The sequence below is a fragment of the Macaca fascicularis genome, chromosome 19 (genome assembly GCF_037993035.2).
Source record: "Macaca fascicularis isolate 582-1 chromosome 19, T2T-MFA8v1.1".
Lineage (NCBI taxonomy): Eukaryota > Metazoa > Chordata > Mammalia > Primates > Cercopithecidae > Macaca > Macaca fascicularis.
Genome location: NC_088393.1, coordinates 42257774 through 42276706, shown reverse-complemented (window position 1 = coordinate 42276706; position 18933 = coordinate 42257774). Strand labels below are relative to the sequence as shown.

At 56.3% G+C, this 18933-nt stretch overlaps 2 protein-coding genes and 1 long non-coding RNA gene across 11 annotated transcripts in view; 1 reads left to right on the top strand and 2 right to left on the bottom strand.

The window, feature by feature from the left end:
* Positions 1–1194: 1194 nt before the first annotated feature.
* SCN1B (sodium voltage-gated channel beta subunit 1) lies at positions 1195–11470 on the bottom strand. Of its 4 annotated transcripts, none has more exons than XM_005588812.4 (6): positions 11078–11470; positions 9233–9399; positions 8173–8413; positions 2380–2521; positions 1937–2008; positions 1195–1846 (listed from the first exon to the last, which is right to left on the bottom strand). In XM_005588812.4, the coding sequence occupies exons 1-5, from the start codon at positions 11115–11117 to the stop codon at positions 1942–1944; spliced, it is 657 nt and encodes a 218-aa protein (XP_005588869.1). In that variant the 5' UTR covers positions 11118–11470; the 3' UTR covers positions 1195–1846; positions 1937–1941. The 4 variants fall into 4 exon arrangements, with proteins under 4 accessions (XP_005588869.1, XP_065392518.1, XP_045236348.1 ...); XM_065536446.1 differs by lacking the exon at positions 11078–11470 and adding an exon at positions 10148–10247; XM_045380413.2 differs by lacking the exon at positions 1937–2008.
* An 88-nt stretch (positions 11471–11558) lies between these two features.
* Positions 11559–14439, top strand: LOC102119817 (uncharacterized). The gene is made up of 4 exons (XR_012427444.1): positions 11559–11991; positions 12352–12608; positions 13328–13415; positions 13921–14439. It is a non-coding gene; the product is annotated as an uncharacterized lncRNA (long non-coding RNA).
* Positions 14440–15423: 984 nt separating this feature from the next.
* GRAMD1A (GRAM domain containing 1A) overlaps positions 15424–18933 on the bottom strand; it is a 45844-nt gene continuing 42334 nt past the window's right edge. For 5 of the 6 annotated variants that reach the window (XR_012427443.1, XM_065536442.2, XM_005588809.4 and 2 more), the window contains 3 exons: positions 18815–18922; positions 18611–18731; positions 15424–15844 (listed from right to left, as the gene is read on the bottom strand). Coding sequence is in view for 5 of the 6 variants with exons in the window: in XM_065536442.2 (XP_065392514.1) it covers positions 15752–15844; positions 18611–18731; positions 18815–18922 (322 nt within the window). In the remaining variant the exon portion in view is untranslated. The remainder of the gene's footprint in view (positions 15845–18610; positions 18732–18814; positions 18923–18933) is intronic. The other variant, XM_065536444.1, reaches the window with a different exon arrangement.

Genomic DNA, 18933 nt, shown 5'->3' with positions numbered 1-18933 from the left:
GGGCCGTGCTTGCGGGGGCTGGACCAGGCGGGCCCAGCTATGGGGCTCGCCTTGGACTTCCAGGGGGACCCAGGTGTGCCTGTCTGCGGGGGTGTGGGAACAGGGACACGCCTGGCTGACGACTGGGGGTTTAGGGAGAAAGTGCAGGCTGAAAGGTGGGGGTGTGACCAGAAGAGATCAGATGGAGGGCCCCAGTTGCCCTAAGCCCACTCCATCCCCACCCGGTGACCCCTTCCCCCTCGGCCTGTCTGCACTCTCCAGCCCCAGGTCCAGGCTGCGCCCGCCACTTGCTGCACCTTTGCCTACTTCCCTGCTCAATTCCTGGGCCCCGACCCCAGCCCCAGCCTCTCCCGCCTGCCCTGCTCATCCTCCCCCGGCCCCTCCCCCGCTGCCTTCCTACAAGTCACGGGGCTGGTTTGCTTTGGCAGCCTCCGCCCGGCCGCAGTGACCTCTGGAGCCAGAAAGTCCTAGCACTAGATAGGGGGGGATGGGGGGCTTGGCCCGGAAAACACAGCGCTAAGGGCAGAGGCCCAGGCCAAGTGGCCGGAAGCGTCCGCAGGCAGATAACACACTGTCCCGCCAGCAGCCAGGCGCGGTCCACGTCAGACCCAGGGCCAGGTAAACACCAGACGCGCAGGGTCACTGCCAGACACCTGCCCGTGCTCAACCACACGCCGGACACAGTCAGCCTCGGCTGCTTGCTCCAGATAGGCCTCCCGCAAAACCGGCCCCACCCGCTTACCCACACGTGCCCGCTGTGCCCAGCCAAACCCATCTCCACCGCACCCATTTCCTCCACTCAGCCCAGGGCCCCTCACTGGGACACGCTGGTTTAGCCTGGCTTCCTCTGCTTTTCCATCCATACCTGTCTCTCCTTCCCTCTCCTTCTCTCCAGCGCCCACCTCTCCAGAGACCCACACTGCTGGGCACACCGCACACCCCATGCCACCCCTGCACCCCAGCATCTGCCTCCATTCTCTTCCCTCCACAGCACCCCCTCGCTTCCTGGCTCCGTTCTACTCTCCCTCACCCCTCATGGTCCCCGCCGAGCGAATGGCTCCCCCAACCCCGACACGGATCAGACATTAGTGTCTTCACCTGTGGACCCTCGGGTAGGGTCCCTGGAAAGCGGGCTCTAGGATTCGGGGACGGGGATGGGGGGAAGGTGACGGGGCTCACACTCGAAACTATGCATCAAGTCCAAGAGTCTTTATTTCATGAACAAAACTACTTCTGTAAAGAGAGACGAGGCTGAAAGGGCCCCTTTCTAGGTGGCCACAGTTCAAGGCTGGTGAGAGAGGGCGAGGTTGGGCCGGGGCAGGAGTGCATTACAGGGAGGGGGGACCCCAGGTCCAGCCGGAGGAAGCGGGAGAGGAAATGATGCCGGGGAAGGGGAGTCGGAGTGGGTCCCAGAACCCCCTGCCCCAGACTGCTCCAGCCCATCATCGCGATCCCTGCCGCCGGGCAGGGAGGAGGCGGGGAGGGGCTGGCCCCAGAAGTGCAGGTCTGAAGCGGCCAATGTGTGCAAATCAGCAAGGAGGAGGGGTGCGGGGCCGCTGCCCCCACCTCACCGCCCCCCTCCCCAAACAGGCAGCAGAAGCAGGGTGGGGGCAGCGGCAGTATTGCTTTACCCATCATGCATGGCGGTGCGCGGCCGGCGGGGCAGGAGCTGGAGGAGGCCAAGGCGGGGGTGCGAGCCAATCCCCCTGCCCCTCCCACCCCAGCGGCTCCGTCGGCAGGACTCAGGCTTTCCGGGGCCCAGGAGTGGCCACCCCCACACTGGGCGCAGGCGGTGCCTGGAGAGTCCCCATTAGGGCTGGCTCTTCCTTGAGGCGGGGCCCAGGGCCTGAAGGGGAACAAGAGAGGGGGAATTAGGGACCTGGGGGACTTCGGCCCCTCCCAATCCCCTTCTCCTCTGCCCGCGCATCCGCCTTACTGGGGCTATTCGGCCACCTGGACGCCCGTGCAGTTCTCTTTGCTTTCGGAAGTGATGGCCAGGTATTCCGAGCTGTGGGGGAAAGGCCAGGTATACAGTGACCCCATTATCAGACCGACCCAACCCCCAGGGGATGGGGGAAGGTAGCGGGCTCCACCCCAAGTACACAGGGCTCCTTAGCTAGAGGAAGGGGCTACGGGTGGACTCCTCAGGGTCTTTGAGGAATCTGGCTGGGAGCCTGGGCTCCTGGGTTTGAGGGAGGAAGGGACTGGGTCTGACACCCCTATCCCATGTCTGACAGGGAGCGCTCCCCTCTGGATGGTGCTGAGAGATGGCGCCCTGGGCCGCTCCACTGCCTCCTCCCCGCCTGGCTCCGGGTGTTCCTCTCTGGCAAGTGCGAAGCTGCCCTGTGTGCCCTCACTCCTCGCAGCCACCCCACTCACGCGTTCTCTTGTGCAGCAGTCTCCGTGGCGGCAGCGATCTTCTTGTAGCAGTAAACCATCTCTGCCACGAGCCATATGGTCAACACGACGATGAGCACATACATCATGATCTCAGACACGATGGATGCCATGTCTCTGTTGGCTGCAGGGGCCAGGCAGGGTTAAGGGGGTAGCCCAGACTGCATGACAGCCTGAGTGTGCTGTGAGCTTGCTGTGTGAGCTTGGGCAAGTGGCTCGACCTCCCTGGGCCTGGTGTATGCACTGTGATTATTAATGCCCAGCCTTGGGTGGGCCTGGTGGGCGTCACCCTCAACCTGCCTCCCTGTGTAACTCGAGGGCACATCTGTGTTATTCCAGAGGCCCTCAGCACAGTGCCTAAAAGCCGTAGCTCTGCAACCAGAAGGCTCTGGTTCAAAGGCTGGCTCTGCCACTGGCCAGCTGTGTGACCTTGGGCAAGTGACTCAGTGTCTCTGGGCCTTTTTTTTTTTTTTGAGACGGAGTCTCGCTCTGTCGCCCAGGCTGGAGTGCAGTGGCTGGATCTCAGCTCACTGCAAGCTCCACCTCCCGGGTTTACGCCATTCTCCTGCCTCAGCCTCCCAAGTAGCTGGGACTACAGGCGCCCGCCACCTCGCCCGGCTAGTTTTTTGTATTTTTTAGTAGAGACGGGGTTTCACCAGATTAGCCAGGATGGTCTTGATCTCCTGACCTCGTGATCCGCCCGTCTCGGCCTCCCAAAGTGCTGGGATTACAGGCTTGAGCCACCGCGCCCAGCCGCCTCTGTTTCTTCAATTGTACAATTAATACTTCCTTCATCAGAGTGCTGTGAGAATTAAATATGCTTTAAAATCATTAGAATAGTGCTTGATCTATAAATAGCATTCAATGAAGGTTCACTTTTATGAATGTTATTATAACTGGGGCAGTAAAGCCTAGTGGTTAACAGCCAGGGCTCTGGGGCCAGACTGCCAGGGTTCAAATCCCGGCTCTGCCTCTTACTAGCTGTGTGACCTCAGGCAAAGGACTGCACCCCTCTGAGCCTCTGTAAAATGGAGGTGGGAATACACAGACCCTCTCACAGGGTTGCTGGGAGAGGAAATGAGTTAACATCCGTAACATGCTTGGATGAGCACATAGTCAGCACTGCTGAAGTGCTGGCTATTTTCCGGAAACTCTACATTCTCTCTACAGCACTGGCCCCGCCAATTGCCAGCTTCTCCTTGAGCCTAAATTTAAACTGTAAAGGGAACGCGTTCAGCCAGGGGACCAGAGTCAAAAGCCACTCTGGTGTCCTCGGCTGGATTTCCTAGGTGTCCATCCCACATCTCTGGCCCCCTCCTGGATGGCTGAGATCCCATTTTCCCTGCTGTCCTCAAATGGCCTCCCTCTGCTGCGAGTGGGGCACTTTCTGTGGCTCCACCCTGTGCAGATGGCACCAGTGCTTTCTGGGCCAGAGTGAGGGAGGGAGTGGGGCTGGATGCTCCCCCTGCCTGCCCCAGCTTCCCTGTGGGAGGAGCTGGGACAGGGTTTCCTTCTCATTCCTTCCTTCCTTCCTTCATTCATTCTTTTCAACAGACTTCTTTATTTTTATAAGAGACAGGGTCTTGCTCTATTGCCCAGGCTGAAGCGCAGTGATGCAGTCATAGCTCACTGCAGCCTGGAACTCCTGAGCTCAAGCCATCTCCTGCCTCAGCCTCCTGAGCAGTGGGGACTACAAGTGTGCACCACCAGGCTCCGTGAATTTTTTCCTTTTTTTTTTTTTTTTTTTTGGTAGAGATGAGGGCTCGCTGTGTTGCTCAGGCTGGTCTTGAACTCCTGGCCTCAAGAAATCTTCCCACCAAAGTGCTGGGATGACAGGCATGAGCCACTGCACCCGGCCTCCACAGACATTATTAGTGTGTCTCATGTAGTGGGCACCTGCTGTCAGTCAAGCTCTGTGCTAAATTCTTTATCCAACCATCTCCTTGATGCCTCCGAAAACCTCAAGGACGAGCGCATCCTGGCTGCCCACAGTGGCTGGCCTCAGGAACCACTCTGAGCTGGATGCACACCGGATAAAGCCCCATCATCGGAATTCATGCCCCCGCTCCTGGAACTCTGTGCCCAAATGGGTTTAGGTAACATGGCATCTCACAGGCAGCCCGCAGATCTGAAGGCCAGCCGCAACTCTGCAGGCCGGATTTCTCACCCGCCTCAGACACTGCTGCGCCTCAAGGCATTTTCCACTCATGTTGTGTGGATCCAAAATAGGATTACTGTCCCCATGGGTCCCCATCTGCCTGCTCCTACCACCAGTGGGCAGCCCCCAGCAGCTTCCCAGCATCTTCACCTCTTCCAGGTCAGTGAAGTTCTCACCACCATGACCCGTCGCCTCCTCCTATGGAAATGACATGGCTCGTTCCTCAGGGGTCATTACCAGGAGGCAATAGAGGTTGATAGGCAATATTGAAACTGCAGCGAGATGGTGGATAAAAATAATAAAAAGGTCAGTGTGGTGGCTCCCATGTGTCATCCCAGCATTTTGGGAGGCCAAGGTGGGTGAATCAATGGAGGCCAGGAGTTCAAGACCAGCCTGGTCTACATAGCGAAACCCCATCTGTACTAAAAATAAAAAAGAATTAGCCAGGCATGGTGGCATGCACCCGTAATCCCAGCTACTTCGAAGGCTGAGGCAGGAGAATCGCTTGAACTCGGGAGGTAAAGGCTGCAATGAGCCAAGATCGTGCCACTGCACTCCAGTCTAGGCGACAGAGTGAGACTCTGACTCAAAATAATAATAATAATAATAGGCCGGGCACAGTAGCTCACACCTGTAATCACAGCACTTTGGGAGGCTGAGGCGGGTGATCACCTGAGGTCAGGAGTTCGAGACCAGCCTGGCCAACATGGTAAAACCCCGTCTCTACTACAAGTACAAAAATTAGCTGGGCATGGTGGAGTGCACCTGTAATCCCACCTACTTGGGAGGCTGAGGCAGGAGAATCGCTTGAGCCCGGGAGGTGCGGTGAGCTGAGATTGTGCCACTGCACTCCAGCCTGCCTGGGTGACAGAGCGAGACTCCATCACAAAAATAATAATAATAAGGAATGGCAGGCAGTGCTAACAAATAATATTGTGGTATTGTGGGTAATGAAAAAATACAGTAGCACAGTGAGCCATGTTAAAAATACTGTAGTATCAGGGGTGATGATGAATATAGTATAGTATAGAATGGAATATTTTTAAATGCTACAATAGGATTGATTTTTAAAATACTATAGCACAGCATGGTGGATAATAAAAATACCCACCATGGTGGGGAATGTTAAAAATACTCTAGCATGATGGATTATAATAAAAATACTGCAGGCCAGGTGTGGAGGCTCACTCCTGTAATCCCAGCCCTTACGGCGGCCAACGAGGGAAGATTGTTTGAGGCCAGGAGTTCAAGACCATCCTGGGCAACATAGCAAGATCCAGTCTCTACAAAAAAAAGACATATATATATATATATATATATATATAGCTGGGCATAGTGACTCACACCTGTAGTCCCAGCTACTTGGGAGGCTCAAGCAGGAGGATCGCTGGATTTGGGGAGTTTGAGGCTGCAGTGGGCTATGATTATGCCACAGTATCCCAGCCTGGGCAACAGAGTGAGACTTGGTCTCTCTTTAACAAAAAACAAAAAACTGCTGTGTTTAGCAATATTATGATAGTATAATATATTGTGTAATATAAAATATACTATAGTGGGTAATATAAAATACTATAATATAGTGGGTGATGTTTAAAAGGCAATACTACATATGGTGGGTAAAAAACACTAGAACTGGGTGGATAGTACAGAAAACAAACTCTGCAGGGCCAACATAAGGAACTGCATACAACGGTAAATGCTGGTAAAAATACGGGCTCTTGGATGTAGTGTGATAACAGTGGACAATCCTAAAAAAGAGAGGCTCAGGCCGGGTGCAGTGGCTCATGCCTGTAATCCCAGCACTTTGGGAGGCCAAGGCAGGTGGATCATCACCTAAGGTCAGGAGTTCGAGACCAGCCTGGCCAATGTGGGGAAACCCCGTATCTACTAAAAATACAAAAATTAGCTGGGCGTGGTGGCGCATGCCTGTAATCCCAGCTACTCGGGAGGCCGAAGCAGGAGAATCACTTGAACCCGGGAGGTGGAGGTTGCAGTGAGCCGAGATCATGCCATTGCACTCCAGCCTGGGCACCAAGAGCAAAACTCTATATCAAAAAATAAAAATGTAAATTAAAAAAAAAAAAAGAGAGAGGCTCTACTGGGTCATGGTGTACAGAGGACACAACACCCTGGCCAATTGCCAATAACAAGATGGAAAGCACCTAGGTGGCTGAACAGTGCCCTGGGGCCTCCCACCCTCTCCCATCTCACCTCTACAGATTTGCAAGAGCAATAACAGGTTTTGTAAAGCCCCAGTACCGGGGGCGTCTTTGTCACAGCAACTCCGCGGGTGGGGCTCCATCGTCCACGTCTGCGGCTGACCCCCACCCCCCAGCAGCATGACGAACACCAGAGTGGCTCAGACATGCCTGCTGAATTGCATTTGGCTACACCACTTTGACAATAAACGTAAAAATGCTCATTATAAAAAGAAACCCACAGGCTCTGGCTGATCACAGAGTACAGTGAATCATGCCAAGAACGGAAACACAGTCACCCAAGCTCCTCTGGGTTCAAGTCCAGCTCCCAATCACATGACTTTGGCCACATAACTTTCCCTCCCTGAACCGTGGTTTTCTCATCTGTAAAATGGGGATAGGAAGAGCCCCTACCCCGAGGGCGGGGAGAGGATTCACTAAGGAACTCCTTGTAAGGCACTGAGGCCGGCATTCATCTCACGGAAAAGACGGGCAGTGCATGTTGCCCATGAGGATGTGTGTGCCGTGGCCCTGAGAGACCTTCCTGCCACGGCTTGTAGCTGGTTCAAACCTGGGCTATCTCCCCGCCTCTAAGCCAGTGGCCACAGGGCCCTGGACAATTGCAATTGATGCTGAGCAGAAGATGGTTCAGAGAAGGGGTGGACCTCCCTCAAACAAGGAGTCCAGGGCAGCTGAGGCAAAATGATGAGACATCCGAAAGCGCTGTAGATCCTTGCTGCTCAGAGGGTGGGCCCCACACCTGTGGCCCCACACTGCCTCACCTGAGAGTTTTAGAAAGGACCCCTGGGCCCGCCTCAGAGGTGTTGAGTGAGACTCTGCAGGCCAGCACGGCTCCCCTGTGGCAGGAGTGCAGAGGGGTGTGCGGACCTCTGCTCTAGGTGGCACGCTCTCTTGTCTCATCACGACAGAGGGCAGCAGGGCTGAGTTACTCAAACAGTAAGAACCGCCACCCTCACCACCACGTGCAAGGCTCTTCTGGAAGCCGGGCATGTGCCTGCAGTTGCTCAATCCTCATGACGCCCGTGATGGAATAATGGCTCAAACTACACCCCGAGAAACACATCAGATTATTATCCTGGGCGAGCCCAGGACAACCCTTTGGCTCAGAGACAGAAGGCACCTGCCAGAGATCATGCAGCACAGGTGACAGAGCTGGGTTCTGTACCCGGAGCATCTGTGGGGGAGATGCATGCTTTGACCTCTCCGTGGGCTGGAGGGAAACAGAGGCCAGAGCTGGAGTGGGCGGGAGAGGCTGCTCCCCTCTTCCCCCAGGCCGCTGCTGTGGGCGGATGGCTGGCCAGGCACAGAGCCAGCCTGTCCTGTCCGCTACCTGCCATCTGTCCCTCCATCTGGCTCGCCGGTGGGTGACGGCAAAGGGGCAGGCAGCGCCCAACTCACCTTTGTCCACTACCTCAATGTGGATCTTCTTGACAACGCTGGTGTTGTGCTCGTAGTTTTCGAAGAAGAGCAGGCGGTAGACGTGGCACTCGTAGTCGCCCGAGTGGTTGTAGGTGACGTTGGTGATGAAGATAGACAGATCCTGCAGGTCCTTGGTGCCCCGGCTGCCGTTCCACACCACGCGGCCCTCGAAGCGCTCGTCCTCCTCCAGCTGCAACACCTCATTCTCATAGCGCAGGATCTAGGGGTAGCCAGGGAGGGGGAGGTGTCGCTGCCTGGGCCTCTCTTCCCTCACCTGACCCTGATTCTCTCCCCTGCCGTGACACCCACACAGATGGTACATAGATGGGCTCAGACACCTTGACCTCAGGCAGAGAGGGCACAGGGGTGGGGGGGCGGGGGCTAGGATCATGCCTGGAGTCATCCAGACCCCGCTTTTGCCTCCAGCCGAGATGCACATGTGCACACACATGTTCCTCAGTCATCCTCTCAAGCCCCATCTGGCCTCTAGGCCATCATTCTCTGCAGTTCTTTCCCAGCCACCAGATACACTCCTCCAGCAGGGACAGGGCAGTCTGATCCTCGCAGCTGGAGACCCCAATTCTCCAGCATGTCATCGAAGTTTATGGTTCCCTCTCCCATATGTAATGCAAAATACACAAGTATTTCAAAGGAGGTTAAAAAAAAAAGAAAAAAGTTCTGTCTTCCCTCTGTAATGACTATCCGAGACATTGTTTGCTGGTGCCACATAAGTCCATTGACATTTATTTCGTGCCAACCATGTGCCAGGTGCGTCAATGCATTCGGTCCTCACGCAAACCTATGGGCTAGAGACCACTGCCACCCCATCTTTACTGAGGAGGAAACTGACTTTCAGAGAGGCTCACTGATTTGGCCAAGGTCACCAGCAGGCCACTGGCAGAGCCAGAATCTGAATCCAGGTCAGCAATCACAGCATATTATTAAAACAAACAAACAAGCCCCCTCCCTGAGATCCAGCCCCACTGCCTCCGACACGCGGATTCCCGCCATCCCACACCCGTGCCCGGCACCCGCACACCTTGACAAACTCCTCAGTGCCCTTCTGGCGGAAGGTCCACTCGGTGAAGGTCTCAGCGGTGGTCTCGCTGCGGCGCTTGCAGGAGATGCAAAGAATTTTGAAGGTCATCCCATACACGGCCTCGGTCTCCGAGTCCACCTCCACGCAGCCCCCCCAGGCTGAGGACACTGTGGGGACAGCAGGCTCAGGTCAGGCAGAGGCACCCATTGCCCTAAGCAATGCCAGACCCCTCACAAACCATCTGTTCCCCCCTCAATGATTACCAGCAGATGGGACTGGATGCCAGGCTAAGCCCTGTCACTCACTGTGTGACCTCAGCAAGTCATTCGTCTCTGGGTCTCAGTTTCCCTCTCTCTTGTTGAAAGAAATCGTCCTCTGCTTCCAGCATTGGCTGGGCCCATTTTCATACATTAGGTAGGGCCTTGTACATGGGAGGCCCCATAGGGACTGTCAACATTGCCAGTAACTCAGACTTTTTGCTACCCGAGTGCCCCTTCCTCAGAAAGTCCCTTGCTGGAGGAACCCAAGCACCTAGGTGGTAGAATGACACTTCCAGCTAAGTTAGAAGTTCAAGGTGGCAGTCGTTTTCACCATTAAATTGCAAAACCAGCTAGCTCCAGGAGAAACGGGTTGGGAGAAAAGAAGGTCTGGGGGTGGGGGATTCCGGGGAGGTGGGCACTGGAATTGGGGCTGATCCACACTCAGCCCCTCTTCCCAGCCCCACAAGCCCCTGTGTGAGCCATCCCCTCCCCAGCCTCTCCTGCTTCCATCATCCCCTCTTCCCCAGGGTCCTCGCCTCTAGAGCTCTTCCCACCCCAACCCCATCCACTACTCAAAGCTTTCCTGAGCTCTCTCCTGCCCCAGGGCCTTTGCACCCCATGGAATTCCAGTCTTAGAATTCCTTCACTCTCTTACCTGGCACCTCCTTCCTGCCTCCCAGCACTCTGTAGCTAACGCGGTGTCTCTTCTGCTGCAGCCCTGTGCTGTCCTTGTCTCCTGATCCTCAGGACTTCTCATCCATCCGCCCCTGCTGCGGTCCCTTTCAGACTCCCTGAGGGCCTCTGTCTCAGTCCCTCCCATCTTTGTCCCTCTCAGGGATCTCTCTGAAGGTCCCTCCACTTTGTGTCCACTCTCTGGGCTCAGAAGGAGACCTCTCCTAATCCCTTTCCACCTTTCCACGTCTATCCCTTCTAAAACTCCATGCCAGATTCTCTCCCGGTGTTCACGGGCACCCCCATCTCCCTCTCTCTTCTCTCCATCTCCTTCTGCCTCTCTCAAGTTTCCCTTTCTCTATCGCGCTCAGTCTCTTAACTCTCTTTCTTTTTCTTTCTCTCTCTCTGTCTCCAATACCCCTCTCTCTGTCTCCGTCTCCCCCTTGACCCCCACGTCCCCAGCCTCCCAGCGGACCACTCAGGTGCGCTCTGAGTCCTTCTCTGTCTCTCGCCCCCTTCCTCCCGTCTCCATCTCTCCCTGTCCCTCCGTCTTTCCTGTCCCAGTCTCCGGGCGCCGCCTTCCCCCCACCCCCCTCCCGCGGCTGTGGGTGTCACATTGCAGCCTGCGGGGCTACGGGAGCAGCTGACTCCGCGTTTTCTCGCCCCCGGCTGGGCGCCTGCAGCCGCCAGGCTGTGCCAGCCCGGCCCCCGCCCGCTGGAGCCCACCCGCACCTCCACCGCCCTCCCCAAGCCCGGCTCCCGCGCGCACAACTTCTGAAGCTGACTTGGCGGGGCCCGGGGTTGGGCCGGGGGCGGCCCTCGCGCGGCTGCTCCGAGTCCCGAGCGCCACTCCCGCCGCCCCACCAAGCGACCCCGCGGTGCCCCCGGCCGCGCGCGCCCCCTGTGCACTCACCCAGTGCCGCGCCGACCACTAAGGCCAGCAGCCTCCCCATGGCTGCGCGGCGCGTGCTGCGCCCCCCTCCCGGGCCGCCGGTATTAATAGCGGGGCGAGAGGCGGCGGGACCCGGCGGCGGTTAGAATGTCCCCGGGAGCGCGCGGGCGCAGCAGCTGCGGCTCTGGGACCGGCGAGGGGGGAAGAGGGGGGGCGCGGCCCCCCCGCTCCGGTTACCGCCGGGGGCCCAGCCCCGGGGCCCGGCGTCCGGGCATCCCCGCCGCGCGGGCGGCGGCCGCTGCTCGGGCTGCTGCGCTGGCGCGCACAGCCGGGCACATCCGCTAGGTGCACCGACCCAGGTCCCGCTTCGGCTCGGGCGCGCTCGGGCGCGGACCGCCGTCTCCTGCGCACTGCAGCGACGGCGGCGGCGGCCTAGGGAGGGAGGAGGGAGGAGAGGGAGGGGGCGGGATGAATCACCGCGGGGGGAGGGCGCGGTCGCCCAGCCTTTGCCGCAGCGGCCCGGGAAGCGGCCGCTGCACGGGCCTCTCCGGGTGGCGCAGGGACAGCGGCTTCTGGGAACGCGGCGGATGGTCCGGGTGTCTCCGACTCCGCTGGGGCTCTGAGGACCACCCCGCCACCTTCCCAGGGAGTCTGGAAAGGTCACCCCCAGAGTCACAAGAGGACTTGGAGCGCAGTTTGGGGGCCGGGTTTCCGATTTCAAATCATGGAGGTCATCCTTAGGAGTTCAAGGAAGCGAACCTCCGAGTGATCTCCCCTCAGAGCCCTGATATCCAGGCCTGGGGGTCACTGTGCAGGGACCCCCAAATAGGCATTAGAGGAAGGTGGGGGCCGTCAAGCTAAGACTACAGCTACAATCCAGACCTCACCCAAGCAGGCGGGGCACCCTGGGCAGAAGCAGCCCCGGGGATCTGGAGGTGCTGTTTCAGGAGGATGACCCCTACAATCCCCTGCACCCCTTTATGTCCCTGATGTCACCTTCTACCCCTCTTTCCTCCCACTCCACTCTGGCTGTTCAGGCCCTCCTGCTGTTCCCAACACAGGGAACCCATTCCTGCCTCGGGACCTTGGCCCCTGCCCTCCCCTCTACCCCTGCTCTCCCTGCTGCCCTGACACTCTCCCTCCGCCTCCATGGCTCCAATGTCACCTTCGTTAGGTCTTGTGTCGCTTCAGGGCAAACTGCCTCCCCGGCTCCTAACTTGACCTCCTTTACTCTTGTTGAATGTTTTTCATAGCAGCCTCACTACCTGACATTTTGTTTTTGTTTTTTTTCTTAGACAGGGTCTGGCTCTGTTGCCCAGGATGAAGTACAGTGGCGTGATCTCGGCTCACTGCAACCTCTGCCTCCCGGGTTCAAGAGATTCTCCTGCCACAACCTCCGGAGCAGCTGGGAGTACAGGTGCGAACCATCATGCCTGGCTACTTTTTAAATTTTTTAGTAGAGACAGGGTTTCACCATGTTGGTCAGGCTCGTCTGGAACGCCTGCCCTCGGATGATCCGTCCGCATCAGCCTTCCAAATGCTGGGATTACAGGTATGAGCCACCCGTCGCCTTCCCAGCACTTTGGGAGGCCAAGGGCGGGGGGGCGGGGAAGATCACCTGAGAGCAGGAGTTCGGGACCAGCCTGACCAATATGGTGAAACCCCATCTCTACTAAAAATACCAAAAAATTAGCCGGGAGTGGTGGTGGGCACCTGTAAACCCTGGACAACAAGAGCGAAACTCCCTCTCAAAAAAAAAAAAAAAAGGCCAGGCGCGGTAGCTCAGGCGTGTAATGACAGCATGCTGGGAGGCTGAGGTGGGCGGATCATGAGGTCAAGAGATCGAGACCATCCTGGCCAACATGGTGAAACCCCATCTCTACTAAAAATACAAAAATTAGCTGGGCATGGTGGCGTGTGCCTGTAATCCCAGCTACTCGGGAAGCTGAGGCAGGAGAATCGCTTGAACCCAGGAGGTGGAGGTTGCAGTGAGCCGAGATCACGCCACTGCCCTCCAGCCTGGCGACAGAATGAGACTGTCTAAAAAATAAAAAATAAAAATAAATTTTTAAAAATCCCCCAGGTGAGGACACTGTCTTGTGTACCACCATGTCTCTTGCACCTTGAACTGTTCCTGGCACATTGCAGGTACTCAATCAATATTTGTCAAACAAATAAATGAAAGTCAATGTTCACTAAGCCCTTGGGATTTGCTGAACCCACTTCTACTGCCCCAAATCTTCAGTGAGTTCTATTATCCCCATTTCACAGATGAAGAAACTAAGGACGGGAGGGCCACTCCCTTGCCCACAGTCATGTAGCTGGCCTAGGATGGATGTGGAATCCTGCCCCAGCAGTGGTAAGTGGCCTGTCCTACCAGTAGGTTCTGCCAAATGGAGAAAATGGAGGTGGGAGTTCTGGTCTGTCAGGACCAGGGTGGGAGTGAGACTCTCAGCTGAAGGGTCACTACCTAGGTCCTAGCCTCCAATTCTGGGTGGGGTAAGGTCTCAGAATCCCCCTGGCCCAGTCCTGCCAGACAAGAGGAGCTAGGGTGTTGGGCAGGACCATGGCAGAGGGGCAGGGAGCCAGGGACATCCGACACCTCTGTGGTCTAGACTTTTATGCCAGCGCCTCCTGAGCTGTGAAATTCCCCTGCAGAGAATAACCGTCTTGCTGTTCCGGGCCCTTCCACTGGTGGGGGATGGTAGGTGAAGGCACAGTGAGGACAGGCCTCAGCACTGGACAGGAGGCACCTCACAGCCCTATAAGCTATGTTCAGTGAGCACCTACTATGTATGGGCTTGGTGCTGTTCTAAGCATTCTAAGCACTTTACTAACATTAGCTCATTTAATTCTTCCTATAGGTGGTATTATTATACCCATGTTACAGATACAGAAGACTGAGGCTCAGCATGGGTACCTTGCCATGATCACACAGCTAGAGGGTAAGAGGGGCTGGCTCTGCCTCCTATGACACTCCTGATCCACTCTCCAATCCCTCCTCCAGTCCCCTGCCCCAAGCCATCAGTTAGGATGATTCTTATAGCCAGAGGTGTGACACGCCAAAGGTGTCTTTTTACCCCATACACTCACTCTGGAACCAGGACAAGGTTTCAGTGAGGTGGACCTGCGTTCTATCTGGACCAGGGACTTTGCCTCCAAGCTCATTTCCTCATCTGTAAAACAGGGATCCAACAAACCATCAGCCTGAATGGGCTGTGGTGGGGTCCTGAGGGGGTTAGGACTTTGCATCTAAATGTGGAGACCCCAGGGGTCAGGCCTGGCGTCTGCCTCCCTGCTGGGTAGCCTCAGGCGTGTACATCTTTGTCTCCACCTCATGGAGTCACTGTGAGAATAAAATGAACATCAGATCTTGGCACAGAGCTCAGTACGTACGTACTTGGTACTCACTACACGAGTTACTTTTTTCCCTCTATTTTTATGCAATAAGTGTAACATTTATTGAATACTTACTCCATTCCATCTGTGCCAGGCCCTGTTATAAGTAGCCACATTTATGAACTCCTTGAACCTGTAACAGCGGTTCTCAAAGTGTGGTCTGGGGCCGGGCATGACGGCTCACGCCTGTAATCCCAACACTTTGGGAAGCTGAGGCAGGAGGGATCACTTGAGGCCAGGAGTTCGAGACTAGCCTGAGCAACATAGTCAGATCCCATCTCCAAAAAGAAATAAAAAATTAGCCGGCCATGGTGGCTTACACCTGTAGTTCCAGCTACTCAGAAGGCTGAGGTGAGAGGATGGCTTGAGCACAGGAAGTCGAGGTTGCTGTGAGCCATGTTTATGCCACTGCACTCCAGCCTGGGCGACAGAGAAACCCTAACTTAAACAAACAAAAAAACAAAGTGTGGTCTGGGATGGCACCATGAGCATCCCCTGGGAACTCATTATAAAGGCAGAATCCCAGCCCTGCCCCAGACCTACTGAACCAGAAATTTGGAGGGAGGGGCCCCACAGTCTGTTTTTCATCAAGCCCTCCAGGAGATTCAAGTTTGAGAACCACTCCCTTCAAGTTTGAGAACCACTCCCTTCTAACAGCCCTGAGAGACAGGTACTGTCATTCTGCCCACTGCACAGGAAAGGGCACTGGAGCTCCAGGGGTTGACCTGCTGCAGTTACACCACTGCTAGGAAGCAGGATTTGAACTCTGGCTCCCAGAGTCTGTCCCCGGACTTCCTGCGTTGACCTCAGATGATGTAAAGCTTGTGTAAGATGCTGGGGGAATTCCAGATCGTTTCAGTGACTATGGCCCCAGAACACAGACAGAGGTCCCCTCCCCACCACGGCAGGATCTGAGTGTAACAGGAGGCTCCCACCCACTCCCAGGGCCCCACAGGCACAGCCACAGCCACTTCTGACCCTTTATTGGGGCACCATCAGCCCCAAATAAATATAATACATTAAACCCAGAGCTGAGGGAACCGTGCACCCCAGGAGGCGCCCCCCACAACCTCAGCCGGGCAAAATAAGTTAGTGGGGGGCCTGCCAGAGGCCGGGCCAGCTCCCTGGTCTAAAGTGCATCTCGGTTCCGTGGCCCCCACGTCTGCACAGCCCCAGGTCGGGCCGTCTGGAGGGGCGGGTGGGAGATGCCTGGCGCTCACACCGTGCCAGCAGTGGCCGCCGAGGCTCTGTGTGTCCATCTGTCCATGTGGGGGAACAGCTGCGTGGCTGGGGACCTCAGGAAAAGCTGTCTTCGGGCCGGGGCTGGGTGTCGAAGGGAGGATCTGAGACTGTGATGCCTTGGTGCAGCTTCTCCAGCGAGAACTTCATCTGCAGGGAGGAGGTGAGCAGGGTTGGGGGTGAACGCTGGAGGTTGGGGGGTGATGTCGCCCACCCCCATCCTGCCACTGAGAAACTGAGGATGGTCTAGAGGCCATACTGCCCCACCCCAGGGTCCCTCAGTGAAAAGAGCACAGCCACGCTGCACCCAGTTTAAATTCTCAGAGGCAGCAGAGGAAGGGGCTTAGTGTGTACCTGGCACCCCGATGGCCTGGGTTCAAATCCTGGCTCTGATCTCGTTACCTCAGTTAACCTCAGGCACGTCCTGTAACCACCTTGAGTCAAAATCCCCTCATTTGAAATATGGGTCTGTAACACATCTGCTCCATAGGATTATTTCAGGGTTCTGAAGAGCACTGAGAACCCGGTGTACACTAAGTGCTGAGCACATGTTAGCTGTCACCATTACCCCCTCTGTGACCTCGGGCAAGCTCCTGAGCTCCTCAAACCTCTGGATGCCTCACATCGCCTACCTATGTATAAAACCGGGATAACGGCCAGGTGCAGTGGCTCATGCCTATAATCCCAGCACTTTGGGAGGCCGAGACCAGTGGATCACTTAAGGTCAGGAGTTCAAGACCAGCCTGGCCAACATGGTGAAACCCTATCTCTACTAAAAATACAAAAATTAGCCAGGCATGGTGGCGGGTACCTGTAATCCCAGCTACTTGGGAGGCTGAGGCACGAGAATCGCTTTAACCTGGGAGGCAGAGGTTACAGTGAGGCAAGATCACGCCACTGCACGCCAGCCTGGGTGACAGATTGAGACTCTGTCTCAAAAAAACTGGGATAACAACAGCATCTTCCTCAAAGGCTGGCTGTGGGGATAAGGCAGTCATGCTTAAAACTTAGAACAGGCTGGGCATGGTGGCTCACATCTGTAATCCCAGCACTTTGGGAGGCCGAGGCAAGCAGATCATGAGGTCAGGAGATCGAGACCATCCTGGCTAACACGGTGAAACCCCGTCTCTACTAAAAAATACAAAAAATTAGCTGGGTGTGGTGGCGGGCGCCTGTAGTCCCAACTACTTGGGAGGCTGAGGCAGGAGAATGGCATGAACCTGGGAGGCGGAGCTTGCAGTGAGCTGAGATCATGCCACTGCACTCCAGCCTGGGCAACAGAGAGAGAGACCCAGTCTAAAAAAAAAAAAAAAAAAAAAATTGGAATAGCCCAGCCACAGGTAAGTGCTCAGTCTGCATCTACTGTGAGTACCAATCTGTGACATCAACTCTGCACCCTTGGCAGTTTGAGAGGGAGGAAAATGATAAAAATTTAACTCAGGGCCAGGTGTGGTGGATCACACCTGCAATCCCAGGACTTTGGGAGGCCGAGGCGGGAGGATTGCCTGAGGCCAGGAGTTTGAGACCAGCCTGGGCAACATGGTGAGACTCTGGTCTCTACAAAAAATTTTTAAATTGGCCAGGCATGGTGGTGCGTGCCTATAGTCCTAGCTACTCAGGAGACTGAGGCAGGAGGATCACTTGAGCCAGGAGTTCGAGGCAGCAATAAGCCATGATCGTGCCACTGCACTCCAGCCTGGGCAACAGAATGAGACCCTGTCTCAAAAGAATAAAATAACGCAGGATGGGGGGCCCTGCCCACCCTCTCTGAGTGATGGGGCCTCAGCCTTCATCCTTTCCCAACCCCGTCCTGCCCCACCCTTCCCAGTGTGAGCCTCTCCCAAGCTTGATTTCAGCGGGGGAATGAGACCCCTAAAGATGAGCCTTCTGATATAGAAGGGTCTGATGAAACAAGGTTCTCACCGTCACCCACAGCTTCAGCTCTGATGGCCTTGGAAATGCAGGCAATGCCAGACTCTCTGTTTCCCAACCGCCTTCCCACTTCGACACCTTCCCCAGTGCCCAACACTTGCTCTGACCCACCGCAACTGCTGGCCTGAGTCTACTGGGGCCTGAGGGCATTGCTGTGTGATGACATCACATTTATTGGGCATCTGCTTTGTCCCTGGCACTAGGCTCACACTCAGGACACCCAGCCCACATCCAGTGTTTCCTGTGGGCCTGGCACCACTCCCAATGTCAACTTGTCTCATCCTCACAACAGTCTTTGAAGTAGCATCAGCCATTATCCTGTGCACAGAGGTGGCCACGGCCACCATGGCAAAATCGCTTGCAAGAGGTCACACACCGGAATTGGAACCTGGTTGTCTGAGTGGACATTGTCCCTGAACTACACTGGGTGTCTGGGTGTCTGGATCCACTCCGTTTTGGAGATGAGACCTCAGGTCCTTTGAAGAGTCTCTCCCCTTCAGACCATGTGACCCCTTAGCTACCCCAGAGGGGGGTAGGGGGTAGAGGGACCACACCTGGCCTGCCCTGGCTGCTGTGATGGGTCAGGGGTGGGCCTGAGACCCCAGCAGGCAATGAGAGTAAGCGCCGGGGTCCCCAGTGGGGGGAAAAGTGTGGCCTCCAATGAAGCCAACCCTGGAGATGGGCACAGGGCAGAATGAGCACGAGACTGACTCTTACTGCCATTGAGTGACCAAACCCAGCCGTGCCTAACGTGAGATGCCTCTGGACTTTTCTCCAGGATGTGAGCCAATCAATTCTTTCTTCCATTCACACTTCCGTGCTTTCCCCTGCAATGCTGTGGGGTGGGGACTCTGAGTGGCTTCCTTATTTTACAGAGGAGGACACTGAGACCCGGAGAAGGGAGGTGCCTGCCGCATGGTGGGGTTTCAACACAGGACCCTACAGCTCTGTAGCCCCGGGCCCTGCCCGAGTGGCGCCTCCTACCTCATCCAGGAGCTCCACGGAGGCCCGCAGGATCTGCCTCCACTTGTGCACCTCCACGCTGTGGAATTGCTTCTGTAGCGCCAGGATCTCGGCCCACTCTGTGGCCGTCTGGGGGAACTTGCTGTGGGGATGCCGGGCCTGAGCAGGGCCTTGGCCTCCCGCAGTGTGCCCAAGCCCCCCCATTTCCCCAGGCTACCCACTCACCCCTTGGCCAGGGCCAGGCTGTGCCAGGACTCAAAGGTGTGGGCTGTCCTTTCCAGGGACCAGAGGCGGTAGAAAAGCAGGACGTTGAGGGCGATGAGGATGATAAGGCTGGGGACAGG

What these genes read in the sequence shown, in the direction of transcription:
- SCN1B (XM_045380413.2), bottom strand. Translation starts at nt 11,117, where the DNA reads ATGGGGAGGCTGCTGGCCTTAGTGGTCGGCGCGGCACTGG. An exon ending in AGTGGTCGGCGCGGCACTGG is followed by an intron (nt 9,400 to 11,077) that starts GTGAGTGCACAG and finishes CTGTCCCCACAG; the next exon opens with TGTCCTCAGCCTGGGGGGGC. An exon ending in GCACTGAGGAGTTTGTCAAG is followed by an intron (nt 8,414 to 9,232) that starts GTGTGCGGGTGC and finishes GGCTACCCCTAG; the next exon opens with ATCCTGCGCTATGAGAATGA.